Source organism: Aptenodytes patagonicus, chromosome 2, assembly GCF_965638725.1.
Source record: "Aptenodytes patagonicus chromosome 2, bAptPat1.pri.cur, whole genome shotgun sequence".
NCBI lineage: Eukaryota > Metazoa > Chordata > Aves > Sphenisciformes > Spheniscidae > Aptenodytes > Aptenodytes patagonicus.
Genome location: NC_134950.1, coordinates 17763854 through 17790190, shown reverse-complemented (window position 1 = coordinate 17790190; position 26337 = coordinate 17763854). Strand labels below are relative to the sequence as shown.

The 26337-nt window shown below is 42.2% G+C and overlaps 1 protein-coding gene across 1 annotated transcript in view; it reads right to left on the bottom strand.

Annotated features, from left to right (window-relative positions):
• The window catches only part of CSMD3 (CUB and Sushi multiple domains 3), an 823344-nt gene that overhangs the window by 360803 nt on the left and 436204 nt on the right, over positions 1–26337 (bottom strand). Inside the window, exons 14-16 of the mRNA XM_076329214.1 lie at positions 21201–21383; positions 19758–20084; positions 11933–12127 (exon numbers count right to left, since the gene is read on the bottom strand). Of these exons, the coding sequence (XP_076185329.1) occupies positions 11933–12127; positions 19758–20084; positions 21201–21383 (705 nt within the window). The remainder of the gene's footprint in view (positions 1–11932; positions 12128–19757; positions 20085–21200; positions 21384–26337) is intronic.

Below are 26337 nucleotides of genomic sequence, written 5' to 3'. Positions count from 1 at the left end.
GTCCAACCGTCAACCCAACACCACCAGGCCCAATAAACCATGTCCCTAAGCGCCTCATCTACACGTCTTTTAAATACTTCCAGGGATGGGGACTCAACCAATTCCCTGGGAAGCCTGTTCCAATGTTTAACCACTCTTTCAGTAAAGACATTTTTCCTCACGTCCAATCTAAACCTCCCCTGCCGCAACTGGAGGCCATCTCCTCTCGTCCTATCGCTAGTTACCTGGGAGAAGAGACCGACACCCACCTCACTACAACCTCCTTTCAGGGAGTTGTAGAGAGCGATGAGGTCTCCCCTCAGCCTCCTTTTCTCCAGGCTAAACAACCCCAGTTCCCTCAGCCGCTCCTCACAAGACTTGTTCTCCAGACCCCTCACCACCTTCGTTGCCCTTCTCTGGACACGCTCCAGCACCTCGACGTCCTTCTGGTAGTGAGGGGCCCAAAACTGAACACAGTATTCGAGGTGCGGCCTCACCAGTGCTGAGTACAGGGCCACGATCACTTCCCTACTCCTGCTGGCCACACTAGTTCTGATACAGGCCAGGATGCCATTGGCCTTCTTGGCCGCCTGGGCACACTGCCGGCTCATGTTCAGCCGGCTGTCAACCAGCACCCCCAGGTCCTTTTCTGACAGGCAGCTTTCCAGCCACTCTTCCCCAAGCCTGTAGCGCTGCATGGGGTTGTTGTGGCCCAAGTATAAGACCTGGCACTTGGCCTTGCTGAACCTCATACAGTTGGCCTGAGCCCATCAATCTACACTGTCCAGGTCCCTCTGCAGAGCAGAGCTTTCCTACCCTCAAGCAGATCAACACGACCACCCAACTTGGTGTCGTCTGCAAACTTACTGAGGGTGCACTGAATCCCCTCATCCAGATCATTGATAAAGATATTGAACAAGACCGGCCCCAAAAATGAGCCCTGGGGAACACCGCTCGTGACCGGCCGCCAACTGGATTGAACTCCATTCACCACAACTCTCTGGGCCCGGCCGTCCAGCCAGTTTTTGACCCAGCAAAGAGTCCACCTGTCTAAGCCGTGAGCCGCCAGCTTCTCTAGGAGAATGCTGTGGGAGACGGTGTCAAAGGCCTTACTGAAGTCCAGGTAGACCACATCCACAGCCTTTTCCTCATCCATTAGGAGGGTCACCTGGTCATAGAAGGAGACCAGGTTGGTCAAGCAGGACCTGCCTCTCATGAACCTATGCTGGCTGGGCCTGATCCCCTGGTTGTCCCGCACATGCCTTGTGAGCGCCCTCAAGATGAACGGCTCCATAACCTTCCCCGGCTCCAAGGTCAGGCTGACAGGCCTGTAGCTCCCCGCATCCTCCTTCCGGCCCTTCTTGTAGATGGGCGTCACATTGGCAAGCCTCCAGTCATCCAGGACCTCCCCCATTAACCAGGACCGCTGATAAATGATGGAGAGTGGCTTGGCGAGCTCCTCCACCAGCTCCCTCAACACTCTCGGGTGGATCCCATCCAGCCCCATAGACTTGTGAGCATCCAGGTGGCGTAGCAGGTCATTGACTGCTTCCTCTTGGATTATGGGGGGTTTATCCTGCTCACCGTCCCTGTCTTCCAGCTCGGGGGGCTGAGTACCCTGAGGATAACTGGTCTGACTGTTAAAGACTGAGGCAAAGAAGGCATTGAGTACCTCAGCCTTTTCCTCATCCTCGGTGACAATGTTCCCCCCTGCATCCAATAAAGGATGGAGATTCTCCTTGGCTCTCTTCTTGTCATTAATATATTTGTAAAAACTTTTTTTGTTGTCTCTAACGACAGCGGCCAGATTGCGTTCTAGCTGGGCTTTTGCCTTTCTCATTTCCTCTCTGCATGACCTAACGAGATCCCTGTACTCTTCTTGAGTCGCCTGCCCCTTCTTCCACAAGCGGTAAACTCTCCTTTTTTTCCTGAGTCCCAGCAAGAGCTCCCCATTCGGGAGCCAGGCCGGTCGTCTTCCCCGCCCGTTCTTCTGATGGTGTACAGGGACAGCCTGCTCCTGCGCCTTTAAGACTTCCTTCTTGAAGATCGTCCAGCCTTCCTGGACCCCTTTGCCCTTCAGGACCGTCTCCCAAGGGACTCTCTCAACCAGCGTCCTGAACAGGCCAAAGTCCGCCCTCCGGAAGCCCATGCTTGCGGTTTTGCTGGCCCCCCTCCTTACTTCACCAAGAATCGAGAATTCCACCATTTCATGGTCGCTAAGCCCAAGACGGCCTCCGACCACCACATCTCCCACCAGTCCTTCTCTGTTTGTAAACAGCAGGTCAAGCGAGGCACCTCCCCTGGTAGGCTCACTTACCAGCTGTGTCAGGAAGTTGTCTTCCACACACTCCAGGAACCTCCTAGACTGCTTCCTCTCTGCCGTGTTGTATTTCCAGCAGACGTCCATGAAGTTGAAGTCCCCCACGAGAACAAGGGCTAGCGATTGAGACATTTCTGCCAGCCGCTTGTAGAACGCTTCATCCGCCCCTTCATCCTGGTTGGGTGGTCTATAACAGACTCCCAGCAGGATATCTGCCTCGTTGGCCTTCCCCCTCATCCTTATCCATAAACACTCAATCTTATCATCATCACAATTGTTGAACTCTAGACAATCGAAACACTCCCTAACATACAGGGCCACCCCACCGCCTCTCCTTCCTCGCCTGTCCCTTCTGAAGAGTCTATAGCCATCCATTGCAGCACTCCAGTCATGAGAGTCACCCCACCATGTTTCTGTGATGGCGACTAAGTCACATCTCTCCCGCTGCACAATGGCTTCCAGCTCCTCCTGCTTGCCGCCCATGCTGCGTGCATTGGTGTAGATGCACTTGAGCTGGGCTATCGATTTCACCCCCACCATTGGCATGCCACCCCTAGGCTCATCTCTAGTGAGCCTGGTTTTATCCCCTTCCCCCTTCAAACCTAGTTTAAAGCCCTCTCAATGAGCCCCACCAACTCATGAGCAATGATCCTTTTCCCCCTGTGAGACAGCTGGACTCCATCTGTTGCCAGCAGGCCCAGTGCCGTGTAAACCTCCCCATGATCAAAAAAGCCAAAATTCCTCCAATGGCACCAGCCCCTGAGCCACGTGTTGATCAGGTGTGTTTTCCTGTTCCTTTCAGTATTCTTCCCTGCCACTGTAGGGATTGAGGAAAACACTACCTGTGCTCCTGATCCTTCAACCAGTCGCCCCAGTGCCCTGAAGTCCCTTTTGATCACTGCAGGACTTCTCTCTGCAACCTCATCACTGCCAGCCTGTATAACCAATAGCAGGTAGTAGTCAGAGGACCGTACCAGACCAGGGAGTTTCCTAGTAATGTCTCTGACCCGGGCCCCAGGGAGGCAGCAGACTTCCCTGTGGAATGGGTCCGGTCGGCATATTGGGCCCTCTGTTCCCCTCAGAAGGGAATCGCCTATGACAATTACCGTCCTTTTTTTCTTAGCAGAGGCAGTCATACTGCATGGGGCTGACTGCCTCACCCTAGGCAACCTCCTAGATGGACCTTCGTCTACGTCCTCGCTTGCCTCGCCCTCAAGTTCCAGGGCCCCATGTCTGTTGTGTAAGGGCAACGGGGAAGGTGAGGGAGGCTGGGCGGGGGTTTGCCTGGCACCCCGAGCAGGGACCTGTTTCCATTCTCCCTGTCACTGAGGTCCCCTCCTTCTGCCTGGTGGCAAGAGGGCAGGGGATCCTCTGCTTCTGTGGAGCCTCCATCTGCTGCCTTTGCCTCAGGGATGGTAGGGTGTGGCTCCACCAATCTATCTCCCTCTCACACTCCCGGATACTCCTCAACCTTTCCACCTCCTCCTTCAGCTCTGCCACCAGGCCGAGCAGATCATCCTCCTGGTCACACCGCACACAGGTGTTGTCTCTGCTATCCTCTGGTACAAGTGACAGGCTTAGGCACTCCCTGCAGCCAGAGACCTGGACAGCTGTATGCTTGCGTGAGGGCTCCATCTGAGTCGCCACATTCCTTCTGGCGACGGCTTTTGGCCGAGTGGAAACCATAGCTGGTCCTCTTCTGGGAGGGCGACAACTACTAGTTGAGTTGCCCTCTAGAGCCAGGAGGGGGACTGCGCCCTGCCTGCTCACCTTCCCTGCACGACCTCCCTCGTGAACTGCCGCGTAAACTGCCGCACCACACCCGTCTGATGCGCCACATCCTGTTCACCGCGCTCTGGGTCGCTCATGCTCCCTGGGTGCTGCTCTTGTATGTGAGGGGGTTTGGCCGCCGTACCTCCTGTCCCCGCCCACGCTGAGTCAGAGCTGCCGCTCGTCAGGAGCTCCCTCCTCCGGCTCGGGGAATGGGGGGGCTGGGGCACCCTCTCACCCCCTGTGCTTTTGCCTTTGCGGTTTTTGCCACGGTTTTGCTGCTTCAGGAAGGGTCCCCCGGTGTGATCCTCCACTCCGGAGCCCTTCGCCTCGGTGGCTGTATTTAATTATCAGAAAACACTCAAATTTCTTGATTACTAGTATCATGCAAGTATCCATTTAGACAGAGAGCAGAAGCATCTTACTTTGCAGGAAGACAAAGCTGCACCATAAAGTTTCATAACAACACTGTTCCAGTGGACATTATGCATACAAGGCTACACAATGAAAATAAATGAGCTACTATATATCACAAAGAATTTGGAAAGGTCTTACTGTACTGTTGACAGGCATGTGTCTCTACTAAAAATAGTGTGAAATATACAGCATTTTCCCCCAAACACATGGCTATTTCTTAAATTTCTGTATTTTTTTCACTTGAATACAGTCTGCAAAGCATTTCTGTTGCTCATTTTGACAAAGCAGCACAGTACATACCATTGTCTATATTATTCTGGACCTCTCCATTACAAAAATAGATTAATTTTGCTTTCTTTGACACACCTTCGAACTGAAGATCATGAATTATCATACGTTTGTCTGATCTTTGTTTTTCTCAGGAGATTACCAAGCTCCTATGTTAAAATGATGTACTGTTGTAAAGTGGTATTTTATATTTTTAAGGACATAATAGCCCATCTTTCTCCTACTTTGTGTGAAAAAAAGGGTTTCTAAAAGCTATATGAATTTCAGAATTCAATTTGCTGCAAACATTTCTAAATATGCAGATTTAATCTTTTTTCTTTCTCACTGATGGTTTTAAAGTAGTGTTTCTCACCTTTTACCTTAAAGTCCCTTTGTCATGCTACCTTCAGCAAACAGTACCAGTCAAATAATAAGGTATTGAAACTCATATTCACCTCAGCAACCAGAAGGTTAAGTCTACAGCATTCGTCATCCCTACATTTTAGTGTATATAACCACTTATACATATTCATAATACATACGGAGCCTATAAACTACAAAATATAACAAGAAGAACAGGAATACCAGATGGCCTTATTCTGAGCCAGTATACTACCATAGTTGGAATACAGTACTGCTAAACTTGCACAAAGCTCCATTTTCTCACAAAATTTACATGAAACTGTTAACGATTATCTTTGGAATACAAAAAAGTAACTCTCTCACAAAAACACTCCTATGAATATTTCTTTAAAAATAATGCCCATTATAAGATTGCCTAAATGCAGAGTAATTTCTCTTTGTATTTGGGATCTGACAATAATAGTGTTTTGCTGTTGTTTTTTTCTTTTTTTTTAATCAAATCTTTCTTACCCTTCCCCCGATTATGTACTTCCTGATGCCTTCAGTGCAAGATTTAACAGAATTTTTTATTTGACTTTCACATTCACATGATGATTTTCTAGACTTAGGGGTCTTTCCCTTCAGAATAGCTGGGTGACTGGGCTTATCTTAAAGAGCCTCATTTTTCAGAAAATAAAACTCTTCAGTCATCTTGTCAAAGGATTGTTTCCCTGACCTTTTTTACACTGATTTTCAGCCCCTGTTCTTTCTTCCAGTTCTAGTTGATGGTTGCCTGACAGATTCATACCCACTGTCAGTGTGTTAAAAACAAAACACTAGAAATATAACATAACTAGAGGTTGTCATCAACCAGAATCTCTTTGTCAAACACAGGTCTATGCCAAATACCGAACGGCAATCTTAGCCTGATATAAGAATTCTCACAAGGGGAAAAGGATAAAGGGGAAAGGGATAAAACCAGGCTTGCCAAGCCTGGGGGCGGCATGCCAATGTTTGAGGGATGGTGTGCTCACGAGGTCCTTTGGTCTGCCATCTCAGTGGAGGTAGGGGATGGAGATCCATGTGGCAGCAAAGACGCAAGGGTTATGGATGTGTTAGAAACCATGGAAGCACCTGAGAATGGTCACATAGGAATTAGGGTTTCTCCCCCAAAAAGGTGACGGCATCAATAGCCCAACTGAAGTGCACCTACACCAATGCACGCAACATGGGCAACAAACAGGAGGAGCTGGAAGCCATTGTGCAGCAGGAAAACTGATATAGTTGCCCTCACAGAAACATGGTCGGATGACTTGCACAACTGGAGTGCTGCAATGGATTGCTATAAACTCTGCAGAAGGGATAGGCAAGGAAGGAGAAGAGATGGAGTAACCCTGTATGTTAGGCAGTGTTTTGATTGTCTAGAGCTTAATGATGGGGATGATCGGGTTGAGTGTTTATGGGTAAGAATCAGGGGGAAGGCCAACAAGGCAGATATGGTGGGAGTCTGTTATAGACTACCCAATGAGGATGAAGAGGCAGACAAAATATTCTATAAGCAGCTAGGAGAAGTCTCACAATCGCTAGCCCTTGTTCTCGTGGGAGACTTCAATTTACCAGATGTCTGCTGGAAATACAATACAGCAGAGAGGAAACAGTCCAGAAGGTTCCTGGAGTCTGTGGAAGACAACTTCCTGACACAGCTGGTGAGTGAGCCAACTAGGGAAGGCGCGCTGCTGGACCTGTTGTTTGCAAACAGAGAAGGACTTGTGGGTGACAGTCTTGGGCATACCAATCACAAAATGTTAGAGTTTTTGATTCTTGGAGATGTAAGAAGCGGGGTTAGCAGAACTGCTATCTTGGACTTCCAGAGGGCAGACTTTGGCCTGTTTAGGAGCCTGGTTGACAGAGTCCCTTGGGAGGCAGTCCTGAAGGGCAAAGGAGTCCAGGAAGGCTGGACGTTCTTCAAGAAGGAAATCTTAAAGGCGCAGGAGCAGGCCATCCACTTGTGCTGAAAGACAAGCCAGTGGGGAAGAAGACCGACCTGGCTGAACAGAGAGCTTTGGCTGGAACTCAGGAAAAAAAGGAGAGTCTATGATCTTTGGAAGAAGGGGCAGGCAACTCAGGAGGACTACAAGGATGTCGTGAAGTTATGCAAGGAGGAAATTAGAAGGGCCAAAGCCCAGCTAGAACTTAATCTGGCTACTGCCGTAAAAGACAATAAAAAATGTTTCTCTAAATACATTAGCAACAAAAGGAGGGCTAAGGAGAATCTCCATCCTTTATTGGATGTAGGGGGAAACAAAGGCTGAGGAAAAGGCTGAGGTACTTATTGCCTTCTTTGCCTTAGTCTTTAATAGTAAGACCAATTGTTCTCCGGGTACCCAGCCCCCTGAGCTGGAAGACAGGGACAGAATGAAGCCCCCATAATGCAAGGGGAAATGGTTAACGACCCGCTACACCACTTAGACAAACACAAGTCTACGGGGCCAGATGGGATCCACCCAAAGGTACTGAGGGAGCTGGCAGAAGTGCTCACCAAGCCACTTTCAATCCTTTATCAGCAGTCCTGGCTAACGGGGGAGGTCCCAGTTGACTGGAAGTTAGCAAATGTGATGCCCATCTACAAGAAGGGCCAGAAGGAGGATCTGGGGAACTACACGCCTGTCAGCCTGACCTCGGTGCCAGGGAAGGTTACGGAGCAGATCACCTTGAGTGCCATCACGTGGCACGTACAGGACAACCAGGTGATCAGGCCCAGCCAGCAAGGGTATATGAAAGGCAGGTCCTGCTTGACCAACCTGATGTCCTTCTATGACCAGGTGACCCGCCTAGTGGATGAGGGAAAGGCTGTGGATGTGGTCTACCTGGACTTCAGTAAGGCCTTTGACACCGTCTCCCACAGCATTCTCCTAGAGAAGCTGGCGGCTCACGGCTTAGACAGGTGGACTCTTTGCTGGGTCAAAAACTGGCTGGACGGCCGGGCCCAGAGAGTTGTGGTGAGTGGAGTTAGATCCAGTTGGTGGCCAGTCACGAGCGGTGTTCCCCAGGGCTCAGTACTGGGGCCGGTCTTGTTCAATATCTTTATCAATGATCTGGATGAGGGGATCGAGTGCACCCTCAGTCAGTTTGCAGACGACACCAAGTTGGGCGGGAGTGTTGATCTGCTCGAGGGTAGGAAGGCTCTGCAGAGGGACCTGGACAGGCTGGATCGATGGGCCCAGGCCAACTGTATGAGGTTCAACAAGGCCAAGTGCCGGGTCCTGCACTTTGGCCACAACAACCCCATGCAATGCTACACGCTTGGGGAAGAGTGGCTGGAAAGCTGCCTGTCGGAAAAAGACCTGGCGGTGTTGGTCAACAGCCAGCTGAATATGAGCCGGCAGTGTGCCCAGGCGGCCAAGAAGGCCAATGGCATCCTGGCCTGTATCAGAAATAGTGTGGCCAGCAGGAGTAGGGATGTGATTGTGCCCCTGTCCTCGGCACTGGTGAGGCCGCACCTTGAATACTGTGTTCAGTTTTGGGCCCCTCACTACAAGAAGGACGTCGAGGTGCTGGAGCGTGTCCAGAGAAGGGCAACGAGGCTGGTGAGGGGCCTGGAGAACAAGTCTTGTGAGGAGCGGCTGAGGGAACTGGGGTTGTTTAGCCTGCAGAAAAGGAGCCTGGAGGAAATTAACGTTATTGCTCTCTCCAACTACCTGAAAGGAGGTTGTAGTGAGGTGGGTGTTGGTCTCTTCTCCCAGGTAACAAGCGATAGGACGAGAGGAAATGGCCTCAAGTTGCGCCAGGGGAGGTTTAGATTGGATATTAGGAAAAATTTCTTCACCAAAAGGGTCGTCAAGCATTGGAACAGGCTTCCCAGGGAACTGGTTGAGTCCCCATCCCTGGAGGTTTTTAAAAGATGTGTAAATGTGGTGCTTAGGGACATGGTTTAGTGGTGGACTTGGTAGTGTTAGGTTAACGGTTGGACTTGATGATCTTAAAGGTCTTTTCCAACCTAAACGATTCTGTGATTCTATGATTCTACAAAGTTGTTTCTATTTATTTCTTTGTATAGTAAAGTGCTGGGGTTGAGGCAGGAAATTTCCATACATGAGTATGAAGAAATCTTTGAGGATGACAGGCTAATCACTGAACATCTTGTAGATTCATAGTTTTAGACCCTTTTTTCAAGAGGTTATCACCCATGCTACAGAACAACAGGATATTAAGCATTACAAGAGTTATGCAGGAAGACCAGGGTTAGAGCTGCAGCACAGGTACAACAATATAATATTAAAAGAGATTATGGGGAAATCCTCCATATAACCCTCACACAGAAAAGATGAAAAGCACAAGGACAGGAATCCCAAATTCAAAAGCAACAGCCAACAGCAAAAGCAGGGCTGCTCCACTAGAGAAGAGAAGCCAGGAGCCAAGAATCATCACACACACAGGCAGAGTTAGTGCCCTCACTGACAGGGCATCATCCAACTCCAGCTGAGCAAGGTGAACAGGACTGGATTGGTGACAGAAAAAGGGTCTGGTGGCAGCCAAGTGACCATCAGATGAATGCAATTTCATGGGTTAGGTCTGAGGTCAAACCAGGAAGTCCCATGAGCACATTGAGATCAGCAGAGAATAGGACTGGAGATCAGCACTCTTGCGGCATTGCTGGGGCAGGGACCAACAGCCCCAAGCTAAGTTGAAATGGGATCCTGGGCCATAGGCAGGGCTGGGAGGAAGCCCCAGCAGAGGCTGGTCAGGATTGCCCTGAAAAATGAGTATGCTGGTCCTATCCATCTGCACCATATTTCTTATTAAATGGTTCTCTCCTATATATTGTAATAGCCAACATTTCTGCAGTGGAAGGGAAACTGCATAGCAGTCACATTCAGTGTCTCCTAGTCAGTATGTGGAGTTCATGCCTTTGACTTGATATATATGACAATGAAAGTATGAGGTGTGTGTAGGGCAAGCAAACTTCACCTTATATGAAATGACTGTGTGTTACAGGCAAATGTGTACGCAGTTAATAAAAACTCTGAACATCCCAACAGACCAAATTAATTTATTAGCTTAAATTTTTTTTCATTTGTCTTCAAATTTTACCTTAAATTTTAAAAATATATCTAATTCTACAGTTGATAGATATATCTAATTCAAATATACCAGTGTGCCAAACTCTAGGATTCCAATATATGTTCCATTTAGAGTCTCAGACCACCTATGGATCAGATTATCTTGTGTATGGACTGACATTTATGAATATTCCCATTAATTTAAGTTTTTAATGTAACATTGAGAGTGCAACTTTATATTTTATTAGCAGTGTTATACAGCTCCATGAACCTTATAATAAAGCAAGTTCATTATAGCCTATACTAATCTTGTTTAGGGAAACTGATCCATCTTATATCAGTGAAACAATAATAATTTATCATGGAAAGTAAACTGGATGCAAAGTGTATTACAAAGAGTCACATTCATGTCTTAAAATTAAGCAAATTTTGTTAGGAAGGCTGTTACATAGTGAAAATAAGAGCTAAGCTTTTGTTTAAAATAGAAAGTAACAAACCATATATCAGAGTTTATATCATTATTGATTAAATCATGTATTTTTTTAAAAATCATTACAAGTAACTGAATTCTTTTTTTTTTCCCTTTAGGTGAAGAGATCTTAAAATATAGACAATTAATGAAGCAAAGATTATATTTTTATATCTGTTAGTGTAAACAAGTCCAAGGAAATATGCATAACTGTGTTTTAGAGGCTGTGATGTATGGAAATATTTAATTTCTATAAATAGGAAGATCAGTTGCTAAGACAATCTTCCCCAGCCTAGGTGTCACTGTGGATAGAAGAAACATGAGCACTGCAACAGAGAGCTAAAACCTCTCAAATGGTTTTAAATACCATAGCCAAAGACCTGAAAAGAGATCAGTATCTTCATTCTAATCTAATATTGTATCAGCAAACATCACTGAGCACTAAAATGATTTTAAACTGTTCATGTTTGAAGTAGGAAGTCAATAGCTGTATTTTGAAGAAAACCTTCTATACGAAACTGGGTGAAAATAATTTAAAAAACCACCAAAAAACAGCAACAACAAAAAAAATCCAAACCAAAAAAAAAACCCAGACTCTTGACTGCTTAAGAACCTTGAGTGACAAGTTGAACAAGAGATTTAAATATTGAAGTTGAAGAACAGAAACCTTCAATATACTAAAATAAGGTTCAGTGAAACCAGAAGAATTTTCTTATTTTCTTCTTCCCTGTTATCTCTTTCTCCTAGGTATTGACAAGGCCAATTATGATACTGATTGGACTGGAATTCAAAAATGCAGAGATGAATATTATTGGTGTACTGCTAGCACTGAAACTCATTGCTTTAAACAGTTTCCCAAATTGGACAAATACATGCTTTAAAAAGAAAAAAAAAAAGCAGGAGTGATCCATTCAAGCATAAAATGTCTTTGGGAAATTGTAGTTCCACTAGTGCCAAATGAAAGCTATCTGAAAGTATGAACAGCGTAAACTATTCCCATTCCAGTCCTAGTAGGTTTCTTAGATGAGCCTTCATTGTTACAGAGGTTATATAGCAGTGCTTGCATCACTGATGTTTATGCCAATTTTTTGTGTGTTTTCCTTCTGTTCTTATAACAGTTATGAGAAAAATTCACTCCTGCAGACAGGGTTATAATAAAAGCTCATGCCTCACTAGGCTCCTTTATTAAGGACTAGGTTTTACAGGAGCTTTGTGCTATCTGTTTGCAAAAATCTGAACTTCATTTGGTATCAACTTAAAAGACATTACATCAAGTTCTCCTGAATCAGAAAGAAATATTATACGTACCTCCACACTTAGGAATAGGTCCACTCCACATTACTTTTCCATCTATTAGCATACAAGTAATTGTTTCAGTTCCTTGTGTTTTAATAAATCCTTCCTCACATATAACAGAAATTGAGCTCCCCAGCTGAAAGTTGTCGCCAAAACGCCGAGCGTTGATTGGCACTCCAGGATCAGGGCACTCGTTATGTCCAAATGCTTTTCAAAAGAAAAAAAAAAGGGGGGGGGACAGGAAATAGTGTGATAACTCTTGCAAGTAAGATGACATTTTTAGGATTTCATTCTGCTAGTAAGAACAAACTATTTATATTAGGAAACAATAAGAAAAAAAAGCTTGACCAACAGCAGAAAATGTAAACCAGTACAAAAAATTGCTCAAAATACGATAAAGTTGTACCAGCATGAATCTTAGTTTGGACAGCTAGGTGCTGGCAGATTTCAGTGATGACTAAGTTCTCCTTTCCAACAGCCCATCCTATCCGATGTTACAACGGGCCAGGAGCATCCATCAGAAGGTCAGGGCAGCATTTATGATATAACAGCTTTAGTCATCTTTTGTATTTTCAGTTCACCGTCACATCCATTCAAGCCATACTGACCTCAGTGTGCCCGATATTGCCATAGTCTATTTTATTTCTGTACTGAGAGCTGGTGAACAGCTACAAAAGGGTTGATGTTGGTGAAAGAAAGAAAACCTGAAACTAACCATATCACTATATTTAAGGTCAAAGAAATTCCTAGTATGTACAAATCCTTCCAAAATTTCAAGTTTATCTACAGGCAAATTAAAAAATTACAATTTCCCTGTACATATCTAGATACTATAACAAAGATAGTCCATGTCTTTTACTACAGAATACACTTTACACTGAGAGAACAAGCAAGCTCATCTTCCTACCAGAAGTGAGCAAAGTTGTATTTATAGCAATATCATTAAAAGATATGTATTAATTAGTTATTATATTTTGATATTTTATTTACTAAGAAGAATACTGCACATAAATCTTAGATTTTAAAAAATGTTGATTTTTCAGTGAGAACAAATATCACAAGCACAATATCCACCTTCCTCAGATGTGATGACTGCAAATTATATCTTTATAAATATGTCTACATATGGCAACATCAGAAAGGACTATGTCCTAAAAAGAAAATTTTCACAATATTTTTCTGCAGTTTTACTAAGTGTCTGCTAGACAAAACATACCCAAGCTCCCCCATGAATTTTTTTAAAAAGTAGCATTTCATTAACTTAGCAGAAAGATTTCTCAGATGTTGCATTACAGAAGTATTAAGAATCATAATAACAGACAAGAGAAAGCATTCATTTCTTGACATTTTAACTTAGGAAATGCTACATATATTGGGAATGAAAATAGTGCTTTCATTGAATAGTTGTCTACCAGCTGAGGATGGCATTAAAAAATGATGCAATCCCATACTTTTTCATAGGGGTTGCAAAAACTTTTCCAATACTTTATGCACAGTCATCACTTTTAGTGAGGGGATTGATTGTCCGTTTTTCTTACTAGCTTCAGACAACACAGAGATAGATTTTCAATATTGTTATCTGTAAATGCAGATAAACGTTGCCTCCAGGTATAGCTTGCTTGTGTATGACACCAGTTTATTAAGGCTGCAAAATTGGTTCATTGCTCTATTTCAGCTCAGGAACTGAGAGTTGTGGCTGCTACTGCTGCTCCTATGGAAGCGATTGTACTGGGATGGCTATGGGAGGCAAGAGAGTGAAAGACAATCCTTCCCAACAACAGCAGTCACTCTGCTTCATGGTGGAGCTGTAATATTATATACAAACCTTAAACTGAAAAGAACACAGGTGTATACCCTTAACATTAATATTTTACCCATCATCAATATATCAAGAAACCATGGAAAAGTTCCTTATGCAATATTACATGTAAAGAGGAGATCCAGTTTTCCTGTCATTTATACTCATCAACTACCATGATTGTACTGGTATTTTAAGTAGTATCTGGAAAAAAGCCAGGCAGCATAATCATAGCACAGGGTGATGGTGAAATACTTTCAGTTCTGATATTAACTCAGAAGGATGTTAAAAGCTGTATTTTGCATCAAAAACATGTGAAGGGGAGGAACTGCAGAGATCTCAAGAGATAGGAAGGCAGAATGAAGCTAACCATAACTCATTTGGTCTGCTCTGAAAGGTCCTTGGAAATAGGGCCAGAAAGGAGTGGTCCACTGGTGTGATTAATTGTTTTGGTAGATTGCCCTAAGAAGAGTTTTAGCTGATACTAGCAATGGCTTTGGAGTAAAGGTAACCCTTTCAGAGGAAAATATCAAAAAAGAAACAGAAGTTAAGAGATTATCAAATAATAAAGAGATACTTCATTAAAAAAAAAATTGTGAAAGTTTGTCAAAAGTTACGCAGACAACTAGTAGGTTATTCAGTACCGTCACATGTAAACTCATACTTCTGCATAGTACATAAGCATTTGAAGAATTCTCTTGGGAAGTACTGAGACTGAAAAAGTCTATCAGGAGGGAATGCCAGAAAAAATACACCATGATGGACATACCCTATCACAGCAATAAAACAGACTAAAGCAGTCTTTGGATATAAAAGCAGCATCTGGGATTGTCAATGTCTGGGTCTACTGAGCTGAAATCACTCGAGTAATTAGGCTGATGTCAGAGGCCCACAGTTTGACCTTCGGCATGTTGCTATGTGTAGTTCATGGGGTTGTAACTTTTGCTAGATAAAGCACAATTAAACAATTGTGATGAAAACAGCAACAAAAAATCTGCATAACTGGCAGAAACAGCAGATCTAAACTTATACAAAAATATTTGCCCAGCACCTCCTACACCCTGATAAACGAGCAACAGCTCAAAGCAGTCCACCAACTGCAAAAATCAAACAATCTGGAAGATGCTCTCCACCTCAAAAATTTAATCCACCTCAGCCTGAAGGGAGATTGGCATGACTCTGGCTTCTGGAATGCCTGCCCATGGAGGACCTCCAGGAACACCTGGGACCAAACTCTCCCAGCCAGAGCTGATACGGTTCCTCCCAACCACTGACAACCCCTGCTTCTACCAGTGAGGAAAGGGGAGATAGAGATAATCACTCACGACTTTGTAGTCTTCTTTGCCTTAACTCTGTCACAGGCAATAAATATCCATTCTTCTTCACATGGCTCCAATTGTTGCATAGCAATTAATGTGTGCATTTTGTCTGGCCTGACCTAATCTAGGAAATCCAGACTGAAGCAGAGAGACTATATAACTTCATTGCTTGTCATTTATGTGACCATATTCAGATACCGTGTCTAGTTCTGATCTCCATAACTGAACAAAGATGTAGATAAAGTGGGAAGCATTCATAGAGGAGTCACAAATATGATAAAAGACTCAGACTTTCCCTTAAATTGAAGAGTTCAATGCATATAGCTTACTAGAGGGAAGATTAAGGGATGACTGAGTTTATAAATACCTTCACAGAGACCAGAAATGTCATTAAGGGCTCCTGGGTTTGGGATATAAACTGGAAGCAAGTAGCCAGGTATAGAGCCAGGTGTAAGTATACAGTTCTATAGCAACTTAAACCAATGTAATTTCATGTTGCTATGTTCCTGTGTTCTGTGGTACCCAGTAAAGCACTCTCCTGCCTCATTCCCCCTTTTTGCATCAACAGTAGTGCATAGCCAGATATAAGTAAACCAATACAAGGATCTTACCAAGCTGAAAATCACAGCCTTTTGAATTCCTATTCCTTTGGTTATTAGAACATTCTCTGCATCATCCATTTTCAAATCACACATTTCTGTGGGCTTGTCCCAAAATTTAACTCATTAGAAATCTTTGTCAGACTCAGTGAAGTAACTCAAAGATGAGACATTTGAAATCTAATTTTTGTTTACTTCCAACAGAATTTGAATTTATGTTTAGTTTTACTGGAATGAGACTAATTATCTGAGACCACATATGTTGCCGTAATAAAAATAAATATGGCATAAAAATAGTTTCTGAGAAATACTATTTAAAAATCAGGTTATGTACTAGTAACTCAGTTTTATTCATCTCCATCCTATACCTCCAAAATATTAATGAAGTTATTTACATTATTAGCCTACATTCTTTTTAGAAAAGGTTGACCGTGTTGTACCTTTCCTGTGATACACTGTTTCTACTCTTGAAGGCGGCAAAAAGAGATTGATAGCTTTGAAATATATAAGCTGGAGTGTTAGCAGAAAACAGATATTTTTAATTAACTTTAGGTTTATGAATGCCAAGACAGAGTGAAAATGATATTAATTCCTTTTTTATCCTTTCTCTTGGCTTTAAACTATTTATTATGGAAAGATCATTTCTGTAATTTATCAGATTGCAGCTGTCTTTACTGAAGAAAGATTAGACACATTTTCTGGAGGTTTTTTTGCTTTGGTAAGTAGATTTTAACTATAGAGTTTAACAAACACATGCACACCTCCATTCTAGCTTAAACACACCCATAAAAAGAAATAAAAATACAGATGTGTTAAACTGCTCAAACATAGAAAAAACTTCTTCAAAATAATTATTTTCAGAGTGAGCGGGTTTCGTTATACAACTGGTAAAAGTTAATATTGCATTGTTACTTCTTTATAAAAATTAAAATTGTACCATTTGGTACTATCAGTGCACACTTTAAGTGACTCTTAATTGAGAGATATCATAACCAGACTACCACATGCACAAGGAAATTTGCAAATTTTTTAAAGGACCAGAATTTATTCTGATAAGTATATTTACATGGCACTGAAATATTAAACCTGAAGTCTTGACAGTGTTTGATGAGTTGTTGTATTTCCAAATAAAAACTAAATATGAGGATTATTCCATGCTAATCATCTGCATCTTTCATTTTTACTGTAAATCCTACTTTAACTGACCTATATTTAGTTCTAGTTCTGCAAAATGGGATGACTTGAGGATATCCATTTATACAGAGGACTAATTTTTATCCAAGACTGCCTTAGACTCTCCAATATATTTTTTTTTTCTCATCACTAGATTTAGGCTTGACACCATTGAGCACACCACAGTGAAACCTTAAAGAAGTAAGCAGAACTCTTATAAATGTTAAAAGGACATGAAACAGAAGAAAACATAGAGCAAATGTTATAACTTCTGTTAAGAAATATGGATTCAATGTCTCATTTTCATTATAACTGATTTTATATTTCAATGGTACTGGATAACCCCAGACTTTCCAATAATTAGTTATGGTACTAAGATACCTAGCTACAGCTCAAAGTTTAGTTTGCAATGATGACTGGTAGCTATAGAAACCAATAAGAAGACACCACATTTTCTTCATGCTGACATTCTACATTTGTGAGAAATGATCTGGGGATGAAGCAGCTAAGATAGAGGGCTGGGAGCTGAAATATAAGACAATATCAGAAAAAGAATGTTTACGCAGTAATCTGGTGTCAGCTTATCTCTTTCCTATTCAGACAGCAATGTTCAAGGTAAGCCTTAAGAAACACTTCTCTGAAAGACTGACAACCTAAAACAAAGCAAAACAAAAGAGAGAAAAAAAAGATGGGAGGTGAACTATGATGTAAGAAAAGTAGAGAGCCACAGGGGAATTTAGTCCTTGCAATACTATGAAAATAATATTAATTATTAACATTCCTTGGAGAAAAATGTGGACTCTGGGTCTCTCAATTACCAAGCTCACTTAATCTCATTTCTTCTTTGGTTTAATGGATCCTTCTTGTTTTATTCAGGGTAAAACACCTTCAACAATAAAGACTATTTTTTTCATATAGCCAAGCATGTAATACATTCTTCTGGGAAGGGGAGATGTGGATATACAGCTCTCCTTCAAATCATGCAGTTGAAGATCCACTTACATTCCAAGTAAGCCTCTGGAATTATCATACTCTCAGGTGTTAGGGAGAAAGACAGTAATGGGACTGGTTACTCATGACATCAGACTTTTGGGAATATCAAAATATCTATCATCTTTTGCCTATTTAGTCTACCTGTTGGCATGGAAAACTACTCTGCTACCTACCTCTACCATCAGAAAGAAAAAAAAAAAAAAAAAAGAAAAAAAAATCCAAATGTGTGAGGTGGGGCAGCTCTGGCTGGAGGATATGATGATCCCCCCAATAGCCACTCTCTTATCCCTACCATCCTCTACACATAGTAGCAAGCCTGATACGTCAGCCATTTCCTCTCCTTCCCATTTCCTTCCAACTCCCCAAAAGGAGTTGGCTAAACCCAATCCTTCTCACTTCACTGCTGAGGTGGCAAAATTTAATTTTGCATATGCTCCCAGGACAGCTTCATGCTATATTTTGCAGTGTTATTCATGCTGTGGGCTTACATATTGCATCATCATGTGCCCCCTAGCTGGGAATATATCCTGCCTGGACTTCGGTGTGGGATAAATGCCAAATAATTTGATAGCAATACAACACAGGCAGTTCTTCTTATGTCCTTCAGAAGAAATGTAATGATTTTGCCAGCAAAAAGTAAGTTGAATAAGTGCTAATGGTATTTAGTACTGGGGAAGATATTTAATGTCACCTTCAGTTATTATGCTGTCAGTAAATGTAGTGTCAAGTAGTAAATCTGGAACTATGTATGGTTTTGGTTAGTTTCAGCCTTTTCACCTCCCCCAGGACAGAAGCAAGTGAAATACACAGAACTTCATTTTAACGGGAAACTCTCTGTTTCTGTGTAATAGATAAACTAAATACAAAAGGTGACAGAAGATGCTGGTTTCCCTTCCAGAAGCTACAAATATGTAGGTACAATTCAGAGTGCTCAAGACAGAAGCCCAACCACTATTTACTGCAGTTGCTCTGAATGGCAGTCTAGAAATTTCTCTCCCTGTGGCTGTTAAAGCTGTAAGTTAAAAGTGTATTAATCAGTATATAATTAGTATGAACTTACCTCCAGCCTATATACAAGCATACCAAACCAGAGTAACTAACAACACCATGTAAGTATTCTTTTTAACATTGTAATGGTGTAGCCAGGCACAACATATAAGCATGTGAGCAATTTGATCATCAAAAGGGCAAAGACAGACAGGTGTAATTGCACATAGAAGGCATCCAAGTAGCAAAAAATTGCTAAACAAGAGACAAGATAAGCACAAGGGTCTGCAAATAGGCCAGACATCCTCCTGAATACACAAGGATGACTGGCAAGACAAAAAAGAACAAGGTAAGTAGTACCAGGAGAAGAGGAGGCTTCCTTTTCTGGGAGTGGGAAAAATAGCTTAAAATCATCAGCCATAAGGAAGGTAAAACAGAGAAAAAGAAGACAAGCCCATTGTGGTTTGACTTCTCTTATCAAAGAGCTCCTACAGCTGCCCACATTAACCATGGTGACTAGGAGCTAGCATGGACTGCAGCCATCAGCTCCAGTGTATTATATACATTCACAACTAAACTAGCATATGAGTGTTCAAGAGTAACAGTTTTGTACATGTAATGATGATGATTAACATTATGTAGGATTTAACCAGCAGCACAAAGTGTGCTATTAGCAAATTTAGTAAAGTTCTGTTTTACAATTTGAAACTGGCCTGATTTGTCAGTCTTCTAAACACTCCCATCATGATGATCTCTAATGCCATAAATAATAAACATACACATATTTTCAGCCCTAACACTGTATTTGAAAGTGTCTAAACACCTAAATTACATATTTGTAGGTATACAGGATTTGTTTGAAGGTGTATTACCATAACATAATTTTTACATATTTATACATTTCTCCTAAACTAAACTGTATGTTGAAAGCAAAACACACACATACATTAAAAAATACTATTACTCACTGTTATAAGTGATGTTAAATCCACGGCCTGACATTGAATGGTCAGCTTGAAATTCCAGACGCAAAATATGACCATTACTGGTAAGATGGGAAGGAACTTCAGCACCAGTAAACGTTCCTATTATGGGGGAATCTGGAGAGTCACCATCTTTAACTGCAAGGAAGTCAAACTGAGATTCCAAGTCAAAGTCATTAAAAGAGAGATGGATTCGGCTCCCAGGGTCGGAAATTATTGTCCAGATACAGTTTAAATTATTCCCATATCCCTCTGGATAATCAGGTGAAAGAACTGTTCCCATTGGTGCAGTGAAATTGGAAAGGCAAGGAACTGCCAAAAAAAGAGAAAGAAATTAGATAATAGAATAAAACATTTCAATAAGGATTTATTTTATTACTAAGTTTTTGTAAGAGATCCTTAAACTTGCTGATTATGTCAACTGAATAATTCAGTATTTGTCATGATCTGTGAAGCCAGAAAGAAGGTTCTTTTTTTTAATCTTCTTATTCCCTTGCCCTCAATAAAACTACCTCCCAAGAAGACCCCCCAGGTAATAAAGAACATCCTTGTTGCATTGGAAGCCCACAGCACTCCTTACAATTTACCCATGTTCAACAATCCTTAATCACTTGGCACCACTCATTTTCTCCTTTAGGGAACTGTTTAGATGAGCAGACTTCTCACTGAACACATTAAAGAGGCAAAGTCAATAGCGCCCTTATCATTTGGTGTTCACACAGAAGCACAAGAAATTAACTAGCCTCAAAGAGACAACAGAGTTGTTTTGTTGTTACCAGGATAATATTTTATATTCAACCATTTCAGTTAAGCCATATTAAATTGAGTTGCAGGGATGAAAGCAACTGACTGCACTCGCACTCTGAATATATTTGATCTGTACTATTTTAGTGGAAATGTTAAGAAAGGTGTTGCCATGTATACGTATCACAAAATTGGTTTTACTTATGCTGTATAATGTAACTGGAAAAGAGCTATAAATGTCTATGATCACTTAAGTGCTAAAAGATATTAATATATAATACATGGGGAAAAAAAGGTAAATAATTTAAACCCTTGATTGCAATTCAGCAACTTCTAATCTGAGGAAATATATTAACTTACAAGAGTAGCTGTAAAAAGCGTACCACATAAAATCTACAGAATCCTACAAAAAAGCCAATAATAAAACATTACATCAAATCACATAAAGACAACTGGTTTAACAGTTGCTAGTAAAAGAAAACAATATTTTAGCAGCTCTAGAACCTGTCTTGGGAATAATCATTAGGCAAACCCACCACTGGACAAAAGTAAATTCATCCTGTCAGTGTAATTAACTGCATTGTGCTAACTCTGCAATTGATCACACAAATTATTACATATAAGGAAAAAACTTATCATAATGTTATGTATTAAAAATAATAATAAAAAAGATTTGGTACATACAAATACAGATTGGTATGTTTGCAGACCACTGGTTGTTTTCTTGGCAAATGATTGATTTCTCTCCAATCAATTCAAATCCAAACTGACACTCAAACCTTAAAACATCACGGTTAGAAAATCCATCCCCTTCTCTGATACCATACAACGGTGTTCCAGGATCCCCACAGCTTTCCTTTTCAATTTCTGTTGAAATAAATAAGGAATTTGTTTCTAGAAGAATAAAACAAACTCCCTGTGGGTATATGCTCACATCTAGAAAATAACTATACATTATTATAAGCAAATGAAAATCATCTACATAACAACAGTTGCTGAAATGCATCACTGAGTCTGATTCTACACTCCAGCTTCTTAAGGAGGAAATTCTGTGTAAGGATCTTAGAAAAATCAGAGCTCTCTGTATAGAGTACTTGAAATTAAAAGAATATGAGGAAAACTATTACTACTTTATTTTATTTTGTAAAATTTTAGGCAATAATAATACTAAGTAAAACATCACTTGTAGTACGTGAGCATGTAAAACTAGCAACAGAGACCAGGATCCACTGTGTAAACACTGTCCATTTTCTAATACAGCTTAAATTGATGAACCAATGACATGGCAAAAAAAGGGAGCAGTGACACAAAAAGAATTGCCCAAAGTCAAAAGGAGGCTATAGATAAATATAGAAGTATATATACACATACATACACATTTATATATACACATTATGTACACACATGCAAAAATAACTTCTCTATACTCAAATAACAATTTACCTCAGTGGACTTAACTGCAAGGTATCTGAATGATTCTCTTCTATTTCTACAATTGTTACAGCTATGATAGTCTCTCAAATTACATACTGTCCTAAACTTTCACTGGTAGTTACAAGCATGAAGGGATCTTCCAAAAAGCATTTCTCACCAATATGCATTTCACAACCTCATAGGACAATTCAAGCTGGAATCATAGAATGGTTTGGGTTGGAAGGGACCTTAAAGATCATCTAGTTCCAACCCCCCTGCCGTGGGCAGGGACATCTTCAACTAAATCAGGTTGCTCAAAGCCTCATCCAACCTGGCCTTGAACACTTCCAGAGAGGGGGCATCCACAACTTCTCTCGGCAACCTGTTCCAGTGTCTCTCCACTCTCACAGTAAAGAATTTCTTCCTAATAATCTAATCTAAATCTACCCTCTTTCTGTTTAAAACCATTACCCCTTGTCCCATCACTACAGTCCCTGATAGAGTCCTTCCCTATCTTTCCTGTAGGCCCCCTTTAAGTACTGGAAGGCTGCTATGAGGTGTCCCTGGAGCCTCCTCTTCTCTAGGCTAAACAACCCCAACTCTCTTAGCCTGTCCTCATAGGAGAGGTGCTCCAGTCCTCTGATCATCTTCATGGCCCTCCTCTGGACCTGCTCCAACAGGTCCATGTCTTTCTTGTGCTGGGGGCCCCAGAGCTGAACACAGTACGCCAGGTGGGGTCTCCCCAGAGCAGAGTAGAGGGGCAGAATCACCTCCCTCGACCTGCTGGCCAAACTTCTTTTGATGCAGCCCAGGATGAGATTGGCTTTCTGGGCTGCGAGCGCACATTGCCGGCTCACATTCAGTTTTTCATCCACCAGTACCCCCAAGCCCCTCTCTGCAGGGCTGCTCTCAATCCACTCTTCACCCAGGCTGTATCCATGTTTGGGATTGCCCCGAGTCAGATGCAGGACCTTGCACTTGGTCTTGCTGAACCTCATGAGTTTCACATGGTCCCACCTCTCTAGCCTGTCATGGTCCCTCTGGATCGCATCCCTTCCCTCTAGAGTATCATCACACCACTCATCTTGGTGTCATGCGCAAACTTGCTGAGGGTGCACTCAATCCCACTGTCCATGTCCCTGACAAAGATGATACTGGTCCCAAGAGGGACCCCTAGGACACCACTCATCACTGGTTTCCACCTGGACATTGAGGCATTGAACACAACTTTTTGAGTGTGACCATCCAGCCAATATCTTATCCACCAAGTGGTCCACCTGTCAAATCCATGTCTCCCCATTTTAGAGACAAGGATGTTGCATGGGACAATATCAAATGATTTGCACAAGTCCAGGTAAATGACATCAGTTGCTCTTCCCTTATCCACCAATGCTGTAACCTCATCATAGAAGACCACCAAATTTGTCAGGCATGATTTGCCCTTAGCGAAGCCATGTTGGCTGTCACCAATCACCTCCTTATTTTCCATGTGCTTTAGCACAGTTTCCAGGAGGATCTGCTCCATGATCTTGCTAGGCACAGAGGAGAGACTGTCCGGCCTTGTATGCCGGCCTGGGTCTTCCATTTTTCCCTTTTAAAAAACGGGGGTTATGTTTCCCCTTTTCCAGTCGTGGGGAACTTCACCAGTCTGCCACGAGTTTTCAAATATGATGGATAGTGACTTAGCAACTTCATCTGCCAGTTCCCTCAGGACCCTCGGATGCATTTCATCAGGTCCCATGGACTTGTGCACATTCAGGTTCCTTAGACGGTCTTGAACCTGCCTCATCTTCTCCTACGGTGGGTGGTACTTCATTCTCCCAGTCCCTGCCTTTGGATTCTGTGAGTTGGGTGGCATGGCTTGAGCACCTGCCGGTGAAGACAAAGGCAATAACGTTGTTAAGTACCTCAGCCTTCTCCATGTCAGTTGTAGCCAGGTCTCCCGTTTTGCTCGTCAGGGTGGGTACAGTTTCTTTCATCTTCCTTCATTGTCCTATGTACCTGAAGAAACCCTTCTTGTTATTTTTCATGTCCCTAGCCAAGTTCAGCTCCAGCTGTGCCTTGGCTTTCCTGATCCCTGCCCTGAGGTCCCCTGGAAGGGACCTCAGGAGGTCTCTAGGCCAGGCTTCTGCTCAAAGCAGGCTCAGCTCTGAGATCAGACCAGGTTGCTCAGGGCTTTATCCAGTTGGCTTTTGAAAATCTCCCAGGATGGAGACTGTTCTGGGCAACCTGTTCCACTGCTTGACTGTACGTGTGGGAAAAAGTTTTTCCTTATATCCAGTCAGAACTTCTCTTGTTCTAACTCATGTTCATTGTTCCCCCATCCTCCCATCATGTACCAGTGTAAAGAGCCTGCCTCTGTATTCTCAATAACCTCCTCATAGCTACTGGCAGGCTGATATTAGATCCTACTTCTACAGGCTGAACAAGCTCAGCTCCCTCAGGTACTCCTCACAGGGCAAGTGCTCCAGCCCCTGATTGCCTTGGCAACCCTCCACTGAACTCACTTCAGTTAATCAGTCTCTCTCAAAACTGGATGGACTATTCAAGATGGAGTCTAAGGAGGGCCAAGTAAAGGAAAATAATCACTTCCATTAATCTGTGCTCCTGTTAATCCAGCCCAGGATGCTTTTGACCTTCTTTGCTGCCAAGGAATGCTGCTGGTTTACACTCAGCTTGCTGTCCACCAGGGCATCAAGGCCTTTTCTGGAGAGCCGCTCCCCAGCCTTTACCGTAGGCAGGAGTTATTCATTCCCAGGTGCAGGACTTAGCACTTGCCCTTGTTGAATTTCATAGAACTCCTGTAGGCCCATTCCTCTGGCCTGTATAGGTCCCTCTGGATAGCAGCACTGTTCTTGAGAATATTCGACTGTTTCTCCCAATTTCATGTCATCTGCAAATCTGATGAGAGTGCACTTCATAGCCTCTTCACAGTCAATGACAATATGGAATATCCCAGAGTAGACCTGTGGTACTCTTCTTGCTTCTGGCCTCCAGTACGGTATGATCCATTAACCAGTACCCTCTATCCTATCATCCAACCTGTTGTTTGGTTTTGGGTTTTTTTGGGGGGGTTGTTTGGGTTTTGTTGTTGTTGTTTTCTTTTTTTCACCCATCTGGTTATCTCCTATAGTATTCTTGCATCCAAGTCAGGACACTATACTCACATATCCAACTCCGGATGAGTGGACAGAGTGAAAAACCTTGATAAGGTTGAGGTAGGCAACATCCACTGCTCTCCCCTTGTCCAGCAACCTAGTAATTTATTATAAAAGAGCAATCACCTTGGTCAGGTGTGATTTACCCTTGATAAATTCATGCTAGTTGTTCCCAAACACTTTCTTCATGTGCCAGGAAATGGCTTCCAAGAGGACTTGATCTGTGATTTCCCCAGGAATTGAAATAAAGGTCAGCCTGCAGTTGCACAGGTCAAGTTTTCGCTTTTGTTGAAGATCATGCAACTTCTTCCACTCTTCGGGGATCCCTCCTAAGCTCGACAAACTGTCAAAGATGATAGAAAGTGGCCTTGCAAGGAGATTTACCAGCTCTCTCAGCACCCTTGGATGCAGTCTGTTATGTCTTAGAAACTTGTAAAGAAAACGCGCTCAAGATATGAAAGTTAGAAATGCATTCATCATCTACAAATACAGGAAATATGGTACATAGGTAACGGAAATTCAGTACAAAATATTTTTTTCACAAACTTCTTTCACAAAAGATCCTAACTATAAAAAGGACAGAAATCTTAAAACAAAATTAATTTATCACGTGTAACAATAATAGCAACAAATTTCCCTAAACCATAGTTTGAAAATTTCTCTTTAAAGGTCTTGCTGCCACTTTTTTTATGTTTTCACATTTGGTAGTTTGTGAGAAAAAAACCAAACAAACAGCAAGTGTTTTGATTTTAACTCAATTAATTTTTCTAGGGTCATATTGTCAGCAGCATACACCTCGTTCTCAAAGCTTTCAGCTATTAATGCTCTGAATACAATTGAACTGTGACAAAAAGCAAATAAAGAACATTCCATTTCAACAAGAAAATGAAAAAGAGTTCAAGATTGTTTAAAAAAAGACTTCACCGAGATTTGAAAGGCTTTATTATTCTGTTTGATTAAAGAAAAATCAAAACCAATAAAACAAAACCATCTAACAAAAAGCACAACAAACATCAACATTTCTTACTGCTTTATTTGTATTTGTTCATACAGTTCTAGGAAAAGAAGAATATAATTCATAATTTAAAAAGAGATAAAAAACAGGTTCAAACTCTCTCCAGAACACAGACCTCCAATAAAAGTTAAAGCTGTCCTGAAGAAAGAACGTAAGACATCCCAAAGAAGACACAAACTCACTCATCCTATCTTCAAAGTTGATGAGATTATTAATGTCAAACCTACAGAACCAC